The sequence below is a fragment of the Xenopus tropicalis genome, chromosome 1, assembly GCF_000004195.4.
Source record: "Xenopus tropicalis strain Nigerian chromosome 1, UCB_Xtro_10.0, whole genome shotgun sequence".
NCBI lineage: Eukaryota > Metazoa > Chordata > Amphibia > Anura > Pipidae > Xenopus > Xenopus tropicalis.
Window position 1 is genome coordinate 118,161,236 of NC_030677.2, and position 23,240 is coordinate 118,184,475.

Genomic DNA, 23,240 nt, shown 5'->3' on the forward strand with positions numbered 1-23,240 from the left:
TTCATTACCCTTGGAGGAGCAGCCTAGGTAACAGTCTATGGAGTTCAGCATGTACGTCTTGTCTGAGTTTCCATCACAGTGTGAAATCAAAGAGCAAGGAAGTACAAACATCAGGATCAAATGAACATTCTGTATCAGGATTAACAGGAGATTCTGAAACCAACATAACTGTTCCAGTAATAGACACTAAAAGTGAACTTTTCTTAAATATTAGTACTGAATAGTATTAAATTAGCACCAAAATGTAAAAAGCCCATCTGAGAATAATCCTTACAAAACCAACTATATTTGTTTAGGTTTACAAGGCATTTTTATTATTATCTGGTATTATATAGTTGTAGCACATTTATGCAGCAATTCTACATAGAGAGATATACAGGCATATTGTTCTCGTAGCTAAATAAAGTATAACATTATTTAGGACAGACCACTTCTTGATGTACTACTATATATATTAAATAAATTTGAAGTTTCTTAAGCCTACATTTGCCTACAAATGGCATTATTTGTACTGCATATATACCCTCCGTTTGCTAGCACCATCACATTTTCCTAAAGCAAATAGTAGCTTTCACTGGGTGGCCATTTTTCTCTGATACATAACCAGATACATTTAAATCTGCAAACAGCCTACACACACACAGACCCTTATTCAGCATACATTTCATCATGAATACAGGCTCACACAGGCAGAACTGAAAAAAGTTCTGCTTTGTTTGAGCTGAGCTTAGGAGAGTGAGTTTCTGTGGGAACCAGCAATGCCATCTCTTTAGTGGCTGCTAGACTGGAGGGCGTGTTTAGTAATCTGTGCTTAGAACAACTGAGCATGCCCACAAGCCAGAGGTCAAAGCAAATTCCTGAGGGGTGGGGGGGCAGGGGAGTGGGTTACAGGAGGAGAAGGAAATCTAAGTGATTAAGGAGATGTTGCAGCCTTATTATTAACCTCTGGACAACCAGTGTGGCAGGTATTGAAAGATTTCAAAGACACTGTTCACTGATTAAATTTGTGTGTGTGGGGTTTACATGTCCTTCAAAGGGCTACTATGGATTTAGAACAATACAAGTTTTGTGTTTGTTATCACTTGGCAAACATAAATGTTCCCATTATTGTTTGTTAAATACAAACATTTCACATTAGTGGCACTATTTTACTAGAGCCTAAGCTTTTACAATTTTATGTAACAAGGGATAACTGTAAAAAAGAACTTATATAGGTGTAGGATCTATTATCTGGAATGCTTGGGACCTGGGGTTTTCCAAATAAGGCATCTTTCCTTAATTTGGAGCACTATGCTTTGACTAAGAATAATTTAAACAGTAAATAAACCCAGTATGATTGCTTTGCCACCAATATGGATTCATGCAGCTTAGGTATCTTTAAATGCAAACTACTGTCTTATTACAGATAAAAAGTAAATCATATATAAAAATTAGAATTATTTTCTTTAATTTGACTCTAAGGGGGATAACCTTCCTGTAATCTGGAGCTTTCTGGATAAGTTGTTTACAGATAAGGGGTACCATGCCTGTATTAATATGTTTTAGTGTACCTTTCTAAAAAATAAACTGAATGTGAACCCTATATAGCTAATACCATATTTTACTGTAGGTAAACCTTACATAGTTTGAGCAGATTTGGCTTGTATAGTCTTATCAGCTGTCAACTTCAAGTTTTATGCTATTGCACTCTGGGGCTGCATATCATTTACTGCATGTAATATAGTCAGAACAAGCATTACTGTTATGTTACATGTGTGCCATAGATTGTGCATTAAGGATTTATTTTCTGTTAGTCATCCAGTAAAAATATGTAGCTCTTTGAATACTCAATGAAATATTTATTCTGTTTGCGTGCTACTATAGCTTAGTGGCATAATAACCATGTTATATACTTGCTTAAAATACTTATCTTTTCTTCTTTCAGTTAGTAACAATATTTTAAACCACTTAGGATAGCAACAGGGGCCCCCATGCCATGGGGCAAGTTTTGAACCTTGCCCTGCATGTTACCAGGGGAGACAAAAAGCCACCCCTGTTAACTTTAAGTGCTAAACTTCTGACGTGGTGGCTGAATTGCCCATGGATAATAGAAAAGTATCACAGGAGTAAACAAATAAAGACAGACTTTCTTTATTGAATAATCAACACTGAATGTGATACCAACATACAGTACACATGCAGTATGCCAGTTTTCACTGAGATTAATGTTTTTACCCTTGCGCTATATACCCACTTATTTTGCCTTTTTGCTGGCCAACTACCATAGACCAACTGTTCATGCTAGTTAAGCATTTCTTAAATCTCCCCAGGATACCCCCTTTGAACAGTTATTTACCCAAGCATATGAATTCCTCATGGAATTTCAATTATGCATAAACTGCTGATTTCTGTGGAAAGAACCCCACTGAGTCACTTTAGAAAAATGGTTGGGGGAACTGTTTAGGCTAATATCACACAGGGCAGGGCAGTTCATTCACCGGCAGAGAAAAATCCAATCACTGCCTCCCAGTGACTTTAATGGTGGGTTTCAGCTCAGAAATGCTCTAATGCACATTTTAGGCTGAAAATCTTTTGTACCAGCTAAGTCTGTGGAAATTTATAGGCGAATAGACCACCCATTGTGACATTAACCTTAGAGATGAGCCTTCACAGATATAAGGGCTCATTTACATCTGCAAGTGCAGTGGGCAAAGTGCAATTTTGAGCATAATCACCTTGTTTTTTCCCCCTCAGAATCCCAGCAACATGCAGGGGGAGGGCGATGCACTTGGCGCAGTTGCCCTGTACCTACTGCAATTAATCTGATACACTAAAATAAGACTGATGGTCTAAGAAATTTTGCATTTTTTATTTTTGATGATTTTGACTAATTTAACAACATTTAGGGGCTGATTCATCAACCCTCTGTAAATGATAACATGATTTATCCAACAATTACCCAGGGTTCTAGATGCAACCATATATTTTATGTGTTGGAATAATACATTTAATTGTGAAAAGAATACCCAAATGCTTTCTCCCCACATAATAAAGATTTGGATGAGTCATATTGCACAAAACAGCTCTGCATCAGTGCTGTTTCCTAATACCTCACAGGAAATAAATGTGTTCAACTGCTAGAGCAGTCAAACTCTCTCTCAAATTAATTCTGATCAATTGACTCTGTTCTCAGGAAAGTTTTGATACATCCAAAAACAAGTTCCCGGGAATTCTTATGGATTCCCCAGTTCAATCTTTCATAACTCTGTAACTTCCACTGTTATCTACAGTAGTTACTGGGGTCCCAGTTATTTCATCAATCTGTAGTCATTTAAATGACAAACTGGAAAAGGAATAGGAAAGGGCCTAAACAGAGATGCACAAAATGAAAATACCAATGAAATAGAACCATTAAAAAATATACAACAAACAGAAGACCAACTGCACATTTTCTCAGAATGACATTTTTCATACATAAAAGTTCATTTTACATAAACCTCTCCTTTTAGGATATTCCTAAAACCCATAATCATTAATAAAGTTAGCGTTAAAAATAGATGTAACTAAGTTATTTTTTTCCTTTTGTCAAATGATAATACATTTAAGTAATTAGACCACACCCCTTTTTCTCAAAAATGTTGGTTATGGAAAAAATAAATGAATTATTACTTTAAGTAAGTTTAACAAAAATCTTGTTGGTATTCTAAATATACTCCAGTATATTTGTATGCATTCTGAATTATATTTACTTACTAATCTTACTTTAATTAACTTAACTTACTTTATTTTATATGATGCTATAATATTCTATTGTGTTTGCTATACAGGCAAGGACCTGTTATCCAGAATGCGGAGGATCTGGGGATTTCTGGATAATGAGTCTTTCCTAATTTGGATCTTCACACCTTAAGTCTACTAAAAATAATTTAAACATTAATTAAACCCAATAGGATTGTTTTGCTTCCAATAAGGATTAATTATATTTTAGCTGGGCTTAAGTACTAGGTACTGTTTTAATAATAAAGAGAAAAAGGAAATAATTAAAATTTTTTGAATTATTTGATTAAAATGGAGTCTATGGGAGATGACCTTCCCGTAATTCGGAGCTTTCTGGTTTCCCAATAACTGATCTGTACTAGTTTCAAGTGTATTTTGCCATACTATTGTACGTGAAGCCATATAAAATAAGTGCTTGTTGGCTTTTATTGAACAAGTCTGCTATATGTAGTCTGATATTATATGTGACTATTTTAGTAGTGACTTATGCACTGCTTTATTCCCAGTATTGTGATAGAGTTCAACATTTCCCATGTAGCCCCCAACAAGTGTCAGTACAGCTAAACCCTAAAAATGAATATGGATAGAAATGCTGTATTTCATATACTGAACATACTACACAAGCCTGTAGGTTTAGCATAACAATGCAAACAAGTTACATCCTGGATTTTGTTAGGGGTGTCAGTGGCACTGCACAATCTTAATGTGCTCTCAGCAGCTGTTAGGAAATAATTCTGCTTGATGACTTGAGTCAATCCCTAAGATTAGCTCCTTGTCATAGAAGCTGAGTCTACAGGGCTAATTATTAAAATATGATGCACGTTATTTCTACCATACTTCCTTGTTAAGCTTTATTTGTCACTCAACAATGTTACATGCAATCTTCCAGTGGGGCCCCAGAATTTTGTATTGTTTTTTTTTTGGTCCCAGCCTTAGGGGCTGATTTACTAAACCACGAATTCGAATCCGAATTGGAAAAATTCCGATTGGAAAACGAACATTTTGCAACTTTTTCGTATTTTTTGCGATTTTTTTCGGCGCCTTTACGACTTTTCGGAAATTATCGCGACTTTTTCGTTACCAATACGATTTGCGCGAAAAAACGCGAGTTTTTCGTAGCCATTCCGAAAGTTGCGATTTTTTCGTAGCGTTAAAACTTGCGCGAAAAGTTGCGCTTTTTTCGTAGCGTTAAAACTTAAAAGGCGCAACGTTTTGCGCAAGTTTTAACACTACGAAAAAATCGCAACTTTTTGCGCAAGTTTTAACGCTACGAAAAAATGGCAACTTTCGGAATGGCTACGAAAAACTCACGTTTTTCCGCAAAAATCGTATTGGTAACGAAAAAGTCGCGATAATTTTCCAAAAAAATCGCAAAATACCGATCATTACGAAAAAAACGCAATCTGACGCATTCGGCCCGTTCGTGAGTAAGTAAATGGGCCCCTTTGTGTACCTTTAGGCTGGTGCCACACAGGGCTGATTCTCTGCCTGTAGAAAAACCAAGAATCAGCATTGTCTCCACCCAGGTGCAGGAAGATGTGGCAGATAGTTGTGAAATGCAAACCTTAACATTTTTTGCTGATATCCATCATGCCTGCCTGCACCTGGCCAGAGACACTGCTTCCAGGTTCAGGCAAGGTAGGAGATTGGTGCCGTCAGAGGGGCTAATTTTTGGCAAGCATTTTTCTGCAGGCCAAGAATCAGCCCTGTGTGGCATCAGCTTTACTTTTTCAGTTTTCTTTGTTAAAAAACCTTGGGTGCAGCCTTTTGCCATTGTCTTGCATGTACTTGATTTGGGTGAGTATTTGTAAATGTTAAACAATATAATGCAAGCTCTTGCAGTCCCTGGTTTGTGTCCAGTGTATTGAAAAATGCATTAATAACTGTTGTATTAATAACTGTTGTATGCTGTATCTATGCTGTAAAATACTACGGGGTCAAGGTATCATTATGGAACAACTAGTTCTGAACGATAACAATTTTTTCATTGTTGTATCCAAAATATAGGTACAGCACAAACAACACATTCCTAAACAATGACATTTTGTTCACTTAGGAAAGTGTGTTGCACTTCCAGGGACTTAGGGAATATATAGTGGTTGAATAATTTTTCCTCTTGTTATACTGTACTGGCCAAGCACCATTTTTTCCTGAGAGAGCTTAATGATCTATTTTATTCTCTTTATCTGTAAGAAATTTTTGTGTTTTTCGATGGGTGTTGTTTTTGGACTGTAACACAAGTATAATTATTTTCTTATTGCACCAATCTCATTCATATATACACAGGATACTAAACTGCATTTTATTTTTTGAAAAGTAACTGCAAACATGTTCTAGAATACTCCAACTTTAAAAGAGTTTAATAATGTGAAGGGCAATGTTTTCCTTGTGTAAAACAACTTGTTTTATTGATAGCAAGACTGCACAGACGCTGCATCTGTTTCATTCTATAAGACGATAAATCTGAATTGCATAGTAGTAACACGGGTCTCTCGTCTCTCTTAAGGGTTGCACGAATGGAAAGGGATGTCAACATGAAAAGGCATTTGATAGAGGATCAGAAAACTCGCCTGAAAACCTACCAGGAAAACGAGAGACCTAGCAAAGAAATGTTAGAAAGTCTTGAAAGGAAGGTAATGCACACTCTATATTTATTCCCTTAACCTATTATTCACAAAATCACCTTGCAATGCAGTAACAAGTATTACATGTGCTGCATAATAATACACCAGAGACCAGCTAAAATCTTCCCATGACAGCCATTACCTTGATAGAAAACTAACACATAATACGGATCATAATAATGTTGCTGTAAGCAGAATTGGTAACGAAATGAATCTGCTGGCCCCCACTGGTCTTAATCCTTTTACTGACTGGTATTATATTTTCATGTAAATTGCATACAAGTATTTACACTGTATGGATTTGCAGGGTTGGGCAATATTACTATATACTTATAAATAAGTTATTTTAAACTATTACTTGTTCCTTAATGCTCATTGTAATACACGTTTTCTTAATTATATACCCAGACACACATCACATGCAGTGTGTGTATATATATATATATATATATATATATATATGTAATATTTATTTTTTTCTTTCAATCATTTACCAACAAAATTATCACCTGAAAGTATCTGAAACAGCTGTTGTATGTAGGTATATGGGAGCTTTCCCAGATAATGAGTCTCTTCTTTAGTCTACTAAAAACATTTAAACATTATAGGAGAAGTAAAGCTACAATCACTGGAGGGTGCCAAAATACTAGGATAGTAGGCACCCCCCCCCCCCTTGATTGTAATTGATTACTTGAAACCCCCTGCCAGTAGTGATATGTGGGTCGAGATAAAGTCGACCCACACCTGACCCTAACCCCGCCTTCTCCCAACCCGAACCCTACCCAACCTGGCTTCTGCATACTGTTTATAGGCCTGCCCTGCCCCAGTGATGATGTCACAAAAGGGGTGGGGTGGAGTAGATGCGCGCCTATAAATCCAGAAGCACAAGCCGGTAGTGTAAGGTTGCAGGCGGAGAGAGCTGGCAGAAGAGGTCAACCCAAACCTGCCCACATCCCGCAAATTTTGTGACGAGGACAGGCCGAACTCACCCAACCCGCGGGTATTGGGCCGGCCCGCACATCACTACCGGCCAGTGCTCCTGTAGAAAACTGCAGTAGCCAGGGTATATGCGAGGAAGCAATCCTCTTCCTTCTTCAGTCTTAGCGCATGCACTGGGGAGTGAAAAGCTGAACTTTAAGATAAAAGCAGGCTTTTCCTTCAACTGCACATGAGTGGGCCCCAGGATCTCATCAAAAAGAGAAGGAAGGAAGAGGATCGCTCGCCTGCATTAACCCCTTGGCCAGTGCAGTTTTCTCCTAACAGGGGCACTGGCCAGGGTATTCAGGTAACCGATTACAATCACTGGGGGTTGCCTAACATTCAGCACCCCCAATGATTTTTACCTTTTCTTCTCCTTTAACAAACCCAAAAGGATTATTTTGCCACTAATATAATTTTTTTAGATAAGTTATGATCAGGTTCAAGGTGCTGTTTTAGCCAGCAGTGATTAGAATTTTCCAGGTGTTACAGTCTTATTGCATCATTTTTTGACTTTCATTTTAAAATGACATATTTCTTGTTGCTAATCACACAGTAGTGTCATAAGGTATACTATAAAATTCCACCAGTTTAGCTCTGTTTTGTACATGGACTGTCTGTTAATAAGCATTGCATTAGTCATTTGTTTCGATCATGATTAATTCTTCATTGTGGTTATCCTCTAGGTGAAGGCATTGACAGAAGAATGTTCTCACAAGAAGACATCAATTGATTCATTAAAGCAGAGGCTTAGTGTAGCTACAAAAGAAAAGGCACAGTATGAGCAGATGTACCACAAAGTAAAAGAAGACATGGAAAAAAAGGTAAATAGCATTCTTACACATGCTGTGTATGTTGCGCTTCCTTAATCTGCTGGGTTATTTGTTTAATTTTTTTTTTCTGATTTTTATTTTTATTTGCTAATTTATCACTACCGCCGTACCACAATTTTGCCTAAAAAGATAAATATAGACTTCAGTGCAATATGTAGCACAGAGTCGTTGTTTTTTGTGGCTTCATTCTAAATTTTAAAACTTGAAATCCGGAAGGAATACGTTTTCTCATATACAGAACTGCTTATACTAGAGCAACACACGTTCCACATTCTGCATAATCCCACACTGTCTCTGTTTTATGATTAGTAGAAAATTGAACTTCATACACACACACACCTTTCTGGGCAAGCAGTTAACCCATTTATTATTGTATGTTGCTGAATTAAAGAGTTTATCACCCACACTGAAATGTGTCAGTGCAGCTTCATTTTCTACTCAAATGAAACGGAAGAACATAAAGAAAATTCACGCTTGTATGTACAAGGTGGTTACATGAATATATGTAGACACTGATACAGCAAAAGGCCTCCTTCAGTCATAGAAGTAAAAGATACAGGGCCAGTACCGGGCTGTTTTCTGAACTAGATCAGTGTTTAGATACTGCAAACTTCACCAAGTTTTCTTAAATATACTATTACATTACATTGAATACATATTTTAAAATCAAACCCTAACTATTTAAAACAGGCATAATCAAACTACGGCCCGCGGGCCGGATACAGCCTCCCACAGTAATTTACCCTGCCCCCAGAAGGAAGAGGGAGGATGCAGGGGAGAGCTGGAGGAAGCAATGGGGAGCGGGAGGACGCAGGGGGGAGCCAGAGGAAGCAGTGGGGAGCGGGACGACGCAAGGTGGGGGCAGGAAGAAGCAGGGGAGACCAGGAGGAAGCAGCGGAGGGCAGGCCATAGTATGAGGACATGGGGGGAGGAATTTAGTCCGGCCCCCCAACAGTCTTAGGGACCGTGAACTGGCCCCCTGCTTAAAAAGTTTGAGGACCCCTGGTTTAAAATAAAAATATAAGGTGCCCCTACATCCCATGTGGCAAAAAATGTGCACGTTATATTAGATACTAATCACAAAGAGATGATTGTAATAAATACAGTAAATGGCATCCTCCAATCCGACTGATGTAAACTTCCAATGTCAGACTTGTAGATTCCAACAATAATGTTATTTTGTGTTTGATGCAGTTGTGTTTAAGTAAAGAATGAAGGTTAAGTGCATATATTAGCAGGGCTGTGGAGTCGGAGGCAATTTTTTGGGTACCTGGAGTCGGCAAAAAATGAACCGACTCCAACTCCTACTAAATTTAAATGGGAATAAAAAAAAAAATAATAAAGCAAGTTTAAATGTCCCAATTCACAAACAGTCATAATTAATGACTTCTCTGCTATAAGAATAAAGCCCAATGCACGCAGTGCATAAACGAACACGTTGAGTCACCATGAAGCATGCTTTTCATTGACTGTATGCTTCACTAAATGGGACGTAACGCACAGTTAAGGTGCAGCAGCTCCACTGCGTCGTGTTCCTCTGTTACAGGGAACACAATGCCCACTGTGAACCTAGCATAACTCTCACTGATAACTAATTAAGTAAAAAAATTTGCAGGGCTAGAAATACTTGTATACGTGAAGGGAATGGATAGTCAATAGTTTAAGACTGTAGCTTTAAAACATTTGAAAACTGCTGTAATTCAGCTGTAAAGTTAGCTTAAGTGCCCCTTCCTGGATGTATTAAATACATTAGCACAGTGCTGTCCAACTTCTGTGGTGCCAAGGGCCGGAATTTTTCCGACCTACGTGGTGGAGGGCCGATAATGAAAGCCAGTTTTGACCACTCCCCTTTTTGAAACCACACCCACTTGAAACCCCACCCGTGTTATCACATGACCATACCCATATTAATGGTTGTAGTTACAGCAAAAACCTGCCATACTCTGCCTTCCCTACCCTGCCTGTGTGCCATACTCTGCCTGCCCTATGCTGCCTGTGTGCCATACTCTGCCTTCCCTACCCTGCCTGCATGTGCCATACTTTGACTGTGTGTGCCATACTTTGACTGTGTGTGCCATTCTTGGCTGGTTTGTGCCATACTTGGCCTGTGTGTGCCATACTCTGCCTGCCCTACCCTGCCTGTGTGTGCCATACTCTGCCTGCCCTACCCTGCCTGTGTGTGCCATACTCTGCTTGCCCTATGCTGTAGGGCACACACAGGCAGCATACAGTGACACAATGCTGGCACTGCTCCTACAGTCTGCACAATAACTATATATTAAAAAAAATTTAATTGCAGTACCACCTCAGTATATGTTCTTTTTGTAGTGTGCAGGGATTATTTGTGGGTTTCTACTGCTCCTACAGTCTGAGGTGTGAACAGGGGAACAATGTGGGTGATTACAGCCTGAGGTGTGAACACTGCAGGGGGTGAACAATGCAGAGATTAAAAGGTGTGAACAACACAGGGGATTACATTTTTAAACAATACAGAGGGTTTACAGCCTGAATCTGAGGTGTGAAGCATGCAGGGGGGCAGTTAATCACAGTACTGATACCATTTAAAGCTTACTCAAGAGTAAGCCATCAAAGCAGCCAGACAGGCGGGGGCCACACAGAGGGGGGTTGCGGGCCGCATGCGGGGCGCCAGTTGGACAGCACTGCATTAGCATATTAAAAACAGAGGAGTCGGAGTCGGAAGTATCAGAAACTGAGGAGTCGGAGTCGGAATCGGAGAATTTATCTACCAACTCCACAGCCCTGTATATTAGTAATAATTTTAAGTACATATAGCAGAAATAAAACTGCTTCTTTTGCTTAAATGCATGCGCCAACACTGGCAATGTTTTAACTTCTTAGTATAAGATTTTGCCAATTCAAGTTTTCTATTCACACATAATGTCCATGTAAAAGTCACTGTGAACTCCCAGACCTCAGTCCCCTACCACGTGAACTCCCTTTTTCACAATTAACATCAGCACCCCAAGCAAACCACTTAAATAGTGTGTCTGTAGTATCTAATATATTCTGTACATCTTTTTTTGCTGAATGCAAAATAGGGGGTACCCTTTTCTTTTCCTGTCACCTTTGTTTTGAATGGTTTGCTTTTAAAATTTGTATTGTGTGTTGCAGCTTCTAAACACTGATCTAGTTAAAAAAAATAGCCCATACCCTGGGGGCCCTGTTCTTCGAAGAACATAATTATTATGCTCATTGACTGTGTCCAGCCACCATATATAGACTGGATGGTAATAAAAATCAGCTGCCCAGAATGTCAATATGTCATAATTTTGAAATAAAAGAACACTATTTCCTATTTAACTAGGATTAAATTCCAAATGTAACAGAAATATTCTTGTTTTTAAGTTTACAGTTATTTGAGTGTCAAGAAAATATATATTTTTCTCATTCAATATCAAAATTAGCAACAACATTCTAATTCCTTCCTATTCTAGTCCTGAGGAACCACACTTTGATCAGAATTCAACAGAACCTTTAAGATAGTATTCGGGTGTTCACAACACATGCACTAAATGAACCATTGCCTTTTAAAAATATATATATTTTTATGAATATGTAATGCATTTTTACTCATACTGTAGCTCTATGTGAAAGGAATGTGGTAAGAAATTGGGACTCTTTAAATCAATATTTCTTGTTTTATTATTCTGTGAGCAGAAAATATTTTTGGTATTTTGCAGACTGTTAAGGTCAGCAACCTTGAGACTAAAGTGACAGAATCTGAGCATGCCATATCTAAACTGGAAAACACAGCCACTCAGCAACTTCACAATTTAGCGGCGCAAAGTGAACAAGCTTTAGAAGTCATTCAGAATAAACTGCTGTTGGTTACCAGAAGGGCAGAGGAGCTTGCCATCTTTGTAAAGGTATGTCTTATTAAAGAGATACTGACACCTAAAATTAAACTGTTTTTAAATATATTATAACATTGTCTTTGCATGATCTTTATAATTTTGACATAATGGTACTTCCTGATGCTTTTAGAGAACCTATCTGATATCCTGTATGAGGGGGCTGCCATATTTGTGCAGCAGGAATCTGTTAGCATTAGAACCTATAACTGATACAGTTGAGAAGGGACAGTCGGGTAACAATTACTTACATAATCAGCCCTATCAGTGAAAAACCATAAACATGACCTATAGGTGATTTGTAATGTAAATTCATATTTTGAAAAGTGTTTTTCATGGCCTTATCACAGAGAAGCTAATTTTTAAAGAGTCAACTTTGACATTTAATGCATTTATAAAAGTGATTGATAGTTTTCAGAATAAGATATTATGTTGACTTTCCTTTTCACAATGAAATTAATGATGGGAACCTCAAGTTTACCCTCAAGTCAGGCGGTTAGGGTTGAAATTTGGGCAACTATTTTGGGTTCAGGTTGGGTGTGGGTCATACAGGGGAAGTACATACTTTCTCTGCTTCTGAAGTTTCCCTGTCTTGGAACCTAAGACAAACGCAGAAGTAGCGTACAGAGCAGAAAGATGCTGGTATGGGTTGGGCACAGGTCCTACAGTGGCAACATTTTGTGGGTTAGGGTAGGGTGCTGGTTGAGTTTATCCTGACCCACATATCAAATACCTTCCAACACTTTAAGTAGCCATCATTTCTAGCATGGTAGAAGCACTGGCTAACTTCTTTACCTATTATCATATGTGTTGGTCTTGGGGACACCTTGGCAACAAGATGAAATGGTACAGTACACCAATGTATTGTCAATGTATTTCGAAACTTTTTCAGTGTCGACACAAAGGACACTGAATAATGTGGCTGACTGCTTCTGCAGTTCCAGGAATACTCGCCCTCTATATATGTATCAGTCTGCCAATATCTGTATATTACTTCTAAAATTCATATGAAACTGTGCAACTTTGAAAGAAAAGAAATTGTGCACAGATGAGGATATTTCCATCTTACAAGTCGCCAGCTGCATTTACGAACTTTGGGACTAAAAATCATGCTGTTGTCAGTTGATTTATTTTTTGGTTTTTGACTGTCTAGATGTCTTAAATACCCTTTAATTTTCTTATAACCACAGATATGGTTTCAGACATACACTATGCATATATAAACTTTTGTAGCATGATGCAGCTGTGAACTTGTTTATGGTTGAGTTACCCTTCAGATGTTTTTTAAAAATCTATATTGGGTAGCTTTCCTGTCCTTTGATGCCTAGTCTAAGCCTGCTAAGTCTGCTTCTCTGGCTAAGGCCTCATACACTGGTGTTTTTTATTCTATTTGACATATGTTGGATTCATACTGTATGCATTCTGGTGCATTGCAACACAAGCATTAAATGAACTGCCATATGGGTCTGTACCCACAGGAGCAGACATCAGTATTGAATGCAGATCTAAACATTCTCAAGCAGCAATAAATCTTTCCTTCCTGCTGCATCTCTTTTCCTCTCAGCAAGAAGTCCCAGCTGCCCCAGGACAATATGAAGTGGGACCCAAAATCCCAGAATGGGACCCTTGGCAACAGTGCTGCCAGGCAGAATCATATACTATGCAGTGTCCAAAAGGCAGATTACAGATAGCTGTTTCTGCGTGGAACTTCAAGACAGAAAATACAGGAGCTTGTGGCGGCCATATATTGATAGATCCACTAATTTGGTGAGGACACTAAGCAAGCAGATCTTTCCCAGAAATGCTCACTATATCAGGCTGATCCATCGTTTGGCCAAACGATTGGATAACAGGGATGGGAATGCAGGCCATTAAGGCAAGGACAGCATCAGCAAGCCAATGCCATACTCCGCGAAGGGATTTTTAAACCTGCCTATTGATATCTTAGGGATTTTTTTTGCCAAATGTTGGTCAGGCAGCCCTGTTGGAGGGCTACATACACAGGCAGTTAAGCTGCTGGCTTGGTCCGAAGGGGCAAAATTGTCATCTTAAATCTGTCCATATATGGCTACCTTAAGATAGTGCTAGAGTATGTTAATTTGTGAATAATAGCAGTATAGTTTCCCTTTATTATAACAACAACATTATTATTAGAATATTAGAAGTATTCTGTTGTAAATAAATCACACACACACACAAGAAGTGATGGTTAAAAAAAGAGATATTGTTGTTAAAATTACTTGGATTTGGGTAAAATAAATTAGAGGCCTGAACAATATCAGTTAGTACCTATTAGGCTTGTGCCGTCCTTTAGCTTTGTTTCTCCAAAGTCGTTCAAAGTTTCTTTCTGCAGGAAACTTCGGAAAGCGAGGCAACATATACACCAGCCTTTCCACCAGCGATTCACTTTGTTGCCGGTAGAAAGGCATTTTGGAGAGATTAGTAGCCTGCAGTAGCAGATATTTATCCTGGGCGACTAATCTCTGTGTACTAACCTCTGTGTGGGGCATTAGGCTAAGGCTGTAAACTGAATAATAGGCTTGGTGCATTTTATTAAATGAAGTAACTGAATAACTGAGCTCTTACAGTCTGAGAGTGCTCAGTGCTTTACTGTTACTGAAGCATGCAGCTTATCTACAGAAGACACTTTAATAGGTCAGATTCTGGTGCTTCAGTTTAATCTTTCCCAGTATTAGGCAGCATGGCAAAAATACGATACTTGGAAAGTCAACAGTTAAAATTGCAAAGCAAATTATAAAATTAAAATATTTACTCTGTGCTATAGAACAAGTGCAAAGGTATTGTTTAACATATCGGTAACCAAAATCAATAGTTTTATTATTTGTAGATTTGCAGAGATTTTTATCACTTGCAGATATTTTATTTCTTTTGTGAGGAAGTGTACTGTAGCTTGTTATTAAAGTATGTACAGGTATGGGATCCCTTAATCGGAAACCCATTATCCTGAAAGCTCCAAATTACGGAAAGGCCGTCTCCCATAGACTCCATTATAAGCAAATAATTCAAGTTTTTAAAATTGATTTCCTTTTTCTCTGTAATAATAAAACAATACCTTGTACTTGATCCCAACTAAGATATTATCATTCCTTATTGGAGGCAAAACAAGCCTATTGGGTTTATTCAGTGTTTAAATGATTTTTAGCAGACTTAAGTTATGGACATCCAAATTACGGAAAGACCCCTTATCCAGAAAACCTCAGGTCCCAAGCATTCTGGATAACAGGTCCCATACCTGTACTGTGAAACAGCAACCTGCTTCATAGTTATTCATCTTCAAATCCAAATTCTTTGGTAAATGTAACTAAAGATAATTTTTACTGCAGATTAGCATTTTTATCTATAAATGACTTAAGGTGGCCACACACGTGTCGATTTTTGATCATTCGTGCGACCAACGGTCGCAAAAAGATAGTTAAATCAGCCGCTAACCTTCAGGGCTGAAACGGCAGATAAGGAGGTAGAAACAATACGATTTCTACCTCCTTCTGCCGATTCAGCCCTGACGGCAGATTTTGCTCAGGCGCCTTCTATGGCGCCCGATCAAAATCTTTTAACTGGCCCGATCGGCGAGTCGACCGATATCAGCAGCCTCCTGCGATATTAGTCACCTTGCCGACTTGCCATACACGCACGAATATTATCGGTGCGTGTATGGCCAGCTTAAAACACACAGAACATTTTTTTTTATTTTGGGCAGTGGCAGTGGGCGCTATTTATCATAATGTATCATAAAATACATGTTGACATTCCCTCCATTGTAGTCAGTGACATAATGGGTGCATAGAAATGGAAGTAGATATATAATTGTAAATATTTTTTTATTTTAAGCTAACTTGGCAAATTGTATTTGTTTTCTTTAGAGTCTAGCTAAAGAGCTGCTGTTAAATATAGAAGAAATCAGAAAGGAAATCAGGCAGGCAAACTTACTTCAAGAAGCAAACAATGGTCCATCCAAAAAATCTGTTCACAAGGCACAATCTCTTGCAGCCTCTATCCTCAACATATCATGCACTGACCTGGATGAGATATTAGATGTCCAGGATGAAGAGGTACAGTATACAGATATTCATTTCCAGTAAATATTAATTTCCTCTGTGAAGGAAAACAGTATTTCATAATTGTGTACTTAATGTGAAATGTGTACACCCTAAATAATGTGCATATACAGAGCCGGAAATTTTGAGCGTTTCACCTACCAAGGTTTGTTTCCTGTTTAGAACAGTAGTGGGAATGGCAATAAAATCATTTGTGCAGTTCTATTGCTAGGACTGGTATGATCAAGGCCAGACTGGAAGTAAAAAGCAGCCCTTGCAAAAAAAAATCAAAGCAGCCCACTGCGCAACGTTCTTGTACTCTTTTATTTATAATTTTTAATTTTAATATATAATTTGTCCCTGAGGAAGAGCACAGTTTGTGCTCGAAACGTTGGACTTGTTTTTTTCTCATTAAAAGTGTGATTTTTTTGCAAAGTCCCTGTGTGTGCTGCTCACTGTCTGTATAACAATTTTTTTTGCCAGCACCCTGGGCGGTTGAATTTCTATAGGGTGTGCTCCATTTGTTCTTTGATGTTCAGTTTGATGCCCAATATGCAGATTTTTCAAACTGTGTGGCCTACACAGGCACCCAAGTGAAAATAGTGCATATGAATTTTCACATCTGACACTCTGGCTGCTGCATAAGCACCCCATATGTGTATTATGGGTGATAAGACCCCCTAAGAGTATGGAGACCCTAGAAAACAATATATTTTCCGAAAGTACACATTCTGATGAAACTAAAGTGGGTAAATGGGTATTTTTACTGCAAACTAATGTGGGTGAGTGGGTATTTTTACTGCAAACTACTGTATTTCCTCTACCATCTTCATGAGTTACTCAGATTTAAGTTGCAGTAGCAATGCTAGCCTTCATTCATCCACACTGGCCCATTGCCTAGTAGTCATTTTTGATCATCTAACACCCCATATCCAAACCCTTGTTAAATCCTGCTGCTTTCATTTAGACAACATACTTTGTATGCAAATTGTTTTTCATCTTTTCACATTGTATTTTCTAAAAGGTCCAGTTCAATGTATTTTGTCAGTTCTATATAAATTATGATTAAATATATATTTAGAAATCCAGTTGGGTCTTAAACTGGGACTATAATAGCTATAAATACATCTATCTGGTCCTAAGCCTTGGGATATAAAGATCAAATTGTTTTTAGAACTGAACACCACACGTAATACCGAATGCAGAAGAAATAAATGTTATTTTTTTCAACATTATGTATGTATGATGATGCCTGAATGGGCAATTTTAATGAGCAGTGTATGTAAAGGCTATCCCGAAATCATTGGGTTTACCTGCAGGATGGGTGGGTTTGGTTTGCAAGTGATGGCTTTTTGAGCAGGTGGGTGGTGGGTCCCAAGTAGTGTATGTATGGCTGGCCTGTTTTTTTTTAACCCTGTCCTCCAATCCTCCATGACATCAGCAGCAGGTTCTGGTTGCGCTTGGTCAGACTTCAGACTTGGGCATGTTCAGATAATTAAGGCTGGATTAAAGTTGGTGCAAATTTATTTTTGAGGAATCAGTGCATTGATTAAATAAAATAATTATCTTGCAGTTTGTGCAATTGATGTAATGGAAATACTGAAAACACCGATGTCCTGTGAATTTTATGTAGCCTGGGCAAACCTGGACTAGCTCCATGAAGCCATTTTGTGCTTTTATGGAAGATACAGGGATATTGATTGTTCCTTGTTGTTAATATAATAAGCCTGTGTAATGTATATATGGAACCTTTTGATGCTGGGTGCTTTAGATATGACACATCTATTTTATTCTGTGTGCACAAATGCTTTCAAAATCTGCCATAAATTGTATTTCCTTCCCTTCCCTCCCATTAGGAAGAAGCAAACATAAAGCGGTTGGTGGAATCTGATAAAAAATGGGCGAACCACATAATAAAGCTTCTGGAAGGACAGGTATTCAGAATATACCTATGTGTATATGTATATAGCCATTACATGTTCCTTTACAGTGAATAAAGGAACAAGATAAAGGTTTCCAGTGCGCTACATCACTGTCTAATCATCATTTTTTATTTATAACTGCAGTTTACTAGAGGGTGCGTTTAGGTTTGAAAATATGGATTAAGCATTTATTAAGCCTGGTATTCTTGTAAAGTTGAAGAAATAAAACTGTATATGCTTTGTACATACATATGATCTACAGCGAGCTGTGTGACTGCCTTAAAAAAGGCTTGAATTCCTAGCATGTCTGGTTTATTTTTTAAATATGTAGAGTTTCAGAATTAACTATTCTGAGACAATTTGCAATTGGTCTTTATTTTTTATTATTGTTAATTTTTTAATTATTTAACTTTTTGTTCCACAGCTCGCAGCCAGTTATCTGGTTGGTAGGGTCCAATTTAGTAACCAGGGAGTGGTTTAAGAGATTGACTGATGAATGAATAGTAGAGGGGCTGAAGAGAAAGTAACAAAAACTAATAATAACAATAAAATTGTATCCTCAAAGAATAATAGTTTTTTTGGCTGCTAGGATCAGTGACCCTCATTTGAAAGAGTCAGAAGAAGAAGGCAAATAATTCAAAAACTATAAATAAAAAAAAAAATGAAGAACAATTGAAAAGTTTTTTTTAGAATTAGCCATTCTATAACATATTAAAAGTTAAGTTAAAGGTGAACTACCCCATTAATAGCATAGTGTCATCATTTCCTATCCTCCTTTTAGCGCCATCGTGTAGTTACATAACTACACAACAGTCTAATGTTATGTTATATTTTTTACCTAAACTAAGCATTAAAGAGAAAAACATTTTGAATAACATCATTACTAAAGACTTACTTTTCTGTGAGTGGGTGATATCAAAATGTTAATCTGCACTTTTGTCTCACCTTCTGTGTGGTTTCTCATTGCTCTCATTATTTTTGATTCAGGGTAGCATTTTCTCATACATACAAACTGACTCACGTCTTTGGCTAATATCACACAATGCATTTTCTCCACCGGTGGGAGAACACAGTGGGTTCTGTCCAATGCCGCCCCATGTATGTAGTATTTCTCTCTTCATTCTGACCTTTAGTATTGGGCAGTTGTGTTACAAGACAGCATTGTAGTACTTCATAATTGGTGATACTGAAAAGTTATAGAAATGGGTCTGTGTTACTTTAAAGGAGAACTAAAAACTAGCTAAATTTATCCCAGCAAGTAGGAGATATATAATCAAATTAATGTCCTATATATATTTATAATGGGTGAGTGCAGAGGATCTCTTGTTGTTGTCTATATGAATTTTGTTGTCACAGCCTCATTGCACCCCGCCTAATGGTTTAAAATTTACTGGTGAGCACAACTTTCCACTTTTTTGTTATAGTTTATACAGGAGCAGTGGCCAGCTCTATGTTGTATCTTCCACCCTTTCCAGCTGCAGTCAGGTAATCCCAATGGGCCAATAAAAGGCCAACCATTTAGGGGTTTTAATCTTGAAAGTAAATTGCAGGTAAAACCAAGTCCCTTTGTTAAATGTATAGTGAAGCAGTAGGATTCTTAACACATCAGATAAAAGTGAGTGTAGGACTGGCCAGACCAGGGATGACTTTGACATAGTTGGCCAGCTTGAAGTATATTGCAATATCTTGGTAGCTTAATGCACAAAATGTCTTAATGTCCTATATATATTGATAATGGGTGAGTGCAAAATTAACCCTATGTGTGCTTTTAGTACTGTACCACCTTTACAGAAACAATCTGTGTGACATTTACAAGACAAACAAAATGTATAGTAAAGATATTAGCAATTCTAATATTGGTTAATAGAGGAACCTACTTATAATACAGACATCCACTGAGTGGCATTGCTAGTGTTCCATCTCTGTTTGGGGTTTGGTGTTGAGATATTGGATATATTGTATAACGGAGAAGGTGGGAAGGCTGACAAGCCCAAATATGCCACTGCTGACTGCGTTCCCCGGAGATAGGTAACTGTTGCTGCAAACTTTCCAATCCAGACACAAAACTGTATGTCTGTACAAGCACTTCCCTATAACCCTTGACACTGTGCTTGTAGGTATACCGACTGCAACGAGATTTATGATTATGAATGATTGCCCCTTCCTATTATATCCCAGGTGTCTCTTAACCCTATTTTCAAGGGCTTATTGCTGCACTCAACATGCTTGATAAATAAATCTACAGTTAAAACTGGTATATTCCCTGGTTTGATATGGTTTATTCCCCTATTGACCGTGTTTCTACAAGTTTTCCCTGCTTAGCAAGTGGCAGAAAATATTGGTTTTGCTTTTAACATTTCCTATAAATGTTGTACAACTCTGCATAATGCTATTATACATGAAGTAAATATTTTTTCATTTTGATAACTGCCCAAGCACTTGTGTGTTTGCATAATTCTTATATGCCCTTGCTATTATCAGCTAGTGTATAAAGAGGCATTTTTATTGATTATAAAACAACAAAACAGCCGTATAATATATCCAAGCAAGCACTAGCAGGCTTATCTGCATGTGAAGAAGATATACGTAGCTCAATCCGCAGTGCCTTTTGTAAACAGTGTCAACAAGAACCTGGAAATGAAGTGGTTACATTTTTACATTTGCTGCTGTGATTTTGATGTTAAGCAAGTTCATGCCAAAGAGTTAACAAAGAAGAAAGGGACCTGGGGAATACCCATCCAGAATCTTAGCAGATTGACTAATTTAATTATCTAGCTGGCATACATGCTGTCTGCTAGCGAAACAAGTATCTATTTCTCCGTCCCTCCCAGGAAAAGCTACTACTTTAAAGTCAGCGCTTGATAGGGACACCTGAAGAGTTCATGGGTTGCAATGACCTTTTACTATGGACCTGCTTCCAGTCAATTCATGTTTTCCTCACAGTCAGACAGCTGTTTATTACTGTGTCTTCCCGCACTCTCTGCAATATTTTCTACTGAGACCTCGAGCAGCTTGTTAGTGGGAACTAAATATTGATTTGGCATCCTGTCGATGCAGAAAGAATGAAAAAATTTCCACAAGAGGCCCCTCAAACATTTTCCTATCGACATTTTCTGGGCAGAGTGGAAAGCTGCATAGAGGATGACAAGAGCGAGACTAGTTGAAATCCCCGAGGGTTCTGCCGAGACTGCCGCTGTGACCTGTGTGATACTTTTTCTTCCCTTTCAAGTCTCCTTTTTTTTTTACTCTGCACATTCAGTCAGCTGGGAGGATCCCCCCTTGCAAGTGATCAAGGGCAGTTTATTGGCAGGTGAGAGCCCTGCTTCTCAAGCCATAGATTTGCTTTTGTTTTGACATCATTTACAAGAATCCATGAAACTTTTCTTCTGTTTCATGTAAGTTTTCTCTTCCTGTGATAAAAAAAATCCCTCATAGGGGGAGATCTGTTGAAATATTTGATACTCATACATGATACATGCAGTTATGGAGAACAAGGAAAATTAGATATCACTGTCTAGAAATCATTAAGAGTTCCCCGCTCTCCCTTTATATATATATATATATGCGCCTCTATTGCTCCAAAGTTCTTTACTTTATGTGTCTAGCTCCTTCATTTAACTTTAAAAGAATGTAAAGAATAAAGTAAAAAGAATATCTAATTGTACATATTCCAGTATGCTGATGTGCAAGCATTTCAGCAGCATTATATACCTCTTAGAAAATGTAATAAAAACAGCATTAAATGCTAAAGTTTTACCTTTCATTTCCTAGACAAATAAGAGCATTCTGCTATAGGAGGAAGCCATCATTCTAAGTGAAATCCAATGCTGTCCCTAATCTTTTCTAAATAGTATATAAAATGGACATACCACGTAGCAATCAGATATGGCCTTTTTGGCCACAATTGACCTGTAACTATTACAGAATGTTGCCATCTTTTTGTGATAATTTTTATCACCTTAATGTCGCTGATTTTTAAAAGGGCAGCTGGTTACTGGCACTTTTTTTTAACCTAAGACATTTAACTCCATGACTTCCGAAGGTATCTAGGACTTCTCATGTTTACATTGAAATGTTAAGAAACTTTGCAGCTTGGGGATTTAAAGAAGATGCCATCTTATCCATACCAAATTTGAATAATTCATTTAGATTTGGTGTTACAAGAATCAGTGCAAGAATCAGAATTTTTTAGTGCATATGAACTCCCTTTGCCTCAGATATATATAACAGTAATTACAGGAAACTGATCTAAGTGCTGTTAAGCAAAGTGCCATTTACAGTGTACAATTTCTCTTGTTTTGGTTTAATGCTATTGAGTTTTCCAAAGCTGGGAGAAGGGGATTCAGGTACCTAACTCACCCTCATATCTGATAAAAGAAATTGAATAGTTCAGCTGTATCATTAATATAACACTTGCCTTTCCCCCTTACTCTTTTCATATTAGAAATCTTTATTACCCTATTACTTTAAGGTGAAAGCAGCAGTCATGAAAGCAGCTCATCGTGGACTCAAATGGATTAGGAACGGTGAACTTCTTGTTAGTTTCACCTCAGCGGTTTGAAAATATAATAGTCCATTTAAGCAGCTCCTTGTTGCATGTTAGAACAGCTACATTAATATGCCGTTGTTTTTTAAATAGTGCCGGAAATAAGCCCTCTTTTCCCTGTTGTTGAACTTACATTCTCTATAGATTCCTAATCCATGGAATCAGACAAAGTTTTATACCTATGCTAATGATAAGAGTAATAAGGTTGATTGTTGCAGCAGACCGTTTAATGCTGCTATGTAAAATATACAGTCTTTCTGTGCCACTGAGCTTGGGCTATGGAACATAATTGTCCAGCAGTATTGATTTAATTGCCTGGGTTTATTTGTGGACTCCTAATTATTGACTGGAGGTAAATTTAATAGAGCAGTCTTTATGAACACAAGGAAACCACTGCCCTTGCTGTTTAACATAATGAACTGCACTGTATCTCTTTAGATCGTTTTCAGGCTCATTTTATTCCTCTGTGACACAACAATTATGCTTGAAAGACCCTTTATTTTTATTTTATTTTTCATTTATTTTGATTTTTTTTTTTTTTTTACAATCCAGCCTTTGTAATTTGGGGTGGAACAAAAGGGGGAGTGCGAGAGTAGTTCTTACTAATCAGTAATTGCTCTTTCCCATTTAACGGCAGGGAGTCTGTAACCTTCA

At 37.8% G+C, this 23,240-nt stretch overlaps 1 protein-coding gene across 3 annotated transcripts in view; it reads left to right on the plus strand.

The window, feature by feature from the left end:
* The window catches only part of cntln (centlein), a 154,250-nt gene that overhangs the window by 123,546 nt on the left and 7,464 nt on the right, over window positions 1–23,240 (plus strand). For all 3 annotated transcript variants that reach the window (XM_004910865.4, XM_004910866.4, XM_002935668.5), the window contains exons 22-26: window positions 6,263–6,389; window positions 8,045–8,182; window positions 11,893–12,078; window positions 15,945–16,133; window positions 17,975–18,052. In XM_004910865.4, coding sequence (XP_004910922.1) covers window positions 6,263–6,389; window positions 8,045–8,182; window positions 11,893–12,078; window positions 15,945–16,133; window positions 17,975–18,052 — 718 coding nt within the window. The remainder of the gene's footprint in view (window positions 1–6,262; window positions 6,390–8,044; window positions 8,183–11,892; window positions 12,079–15,944; window positions 16,134–17,974; window positions 18,053–23,240) is intronic.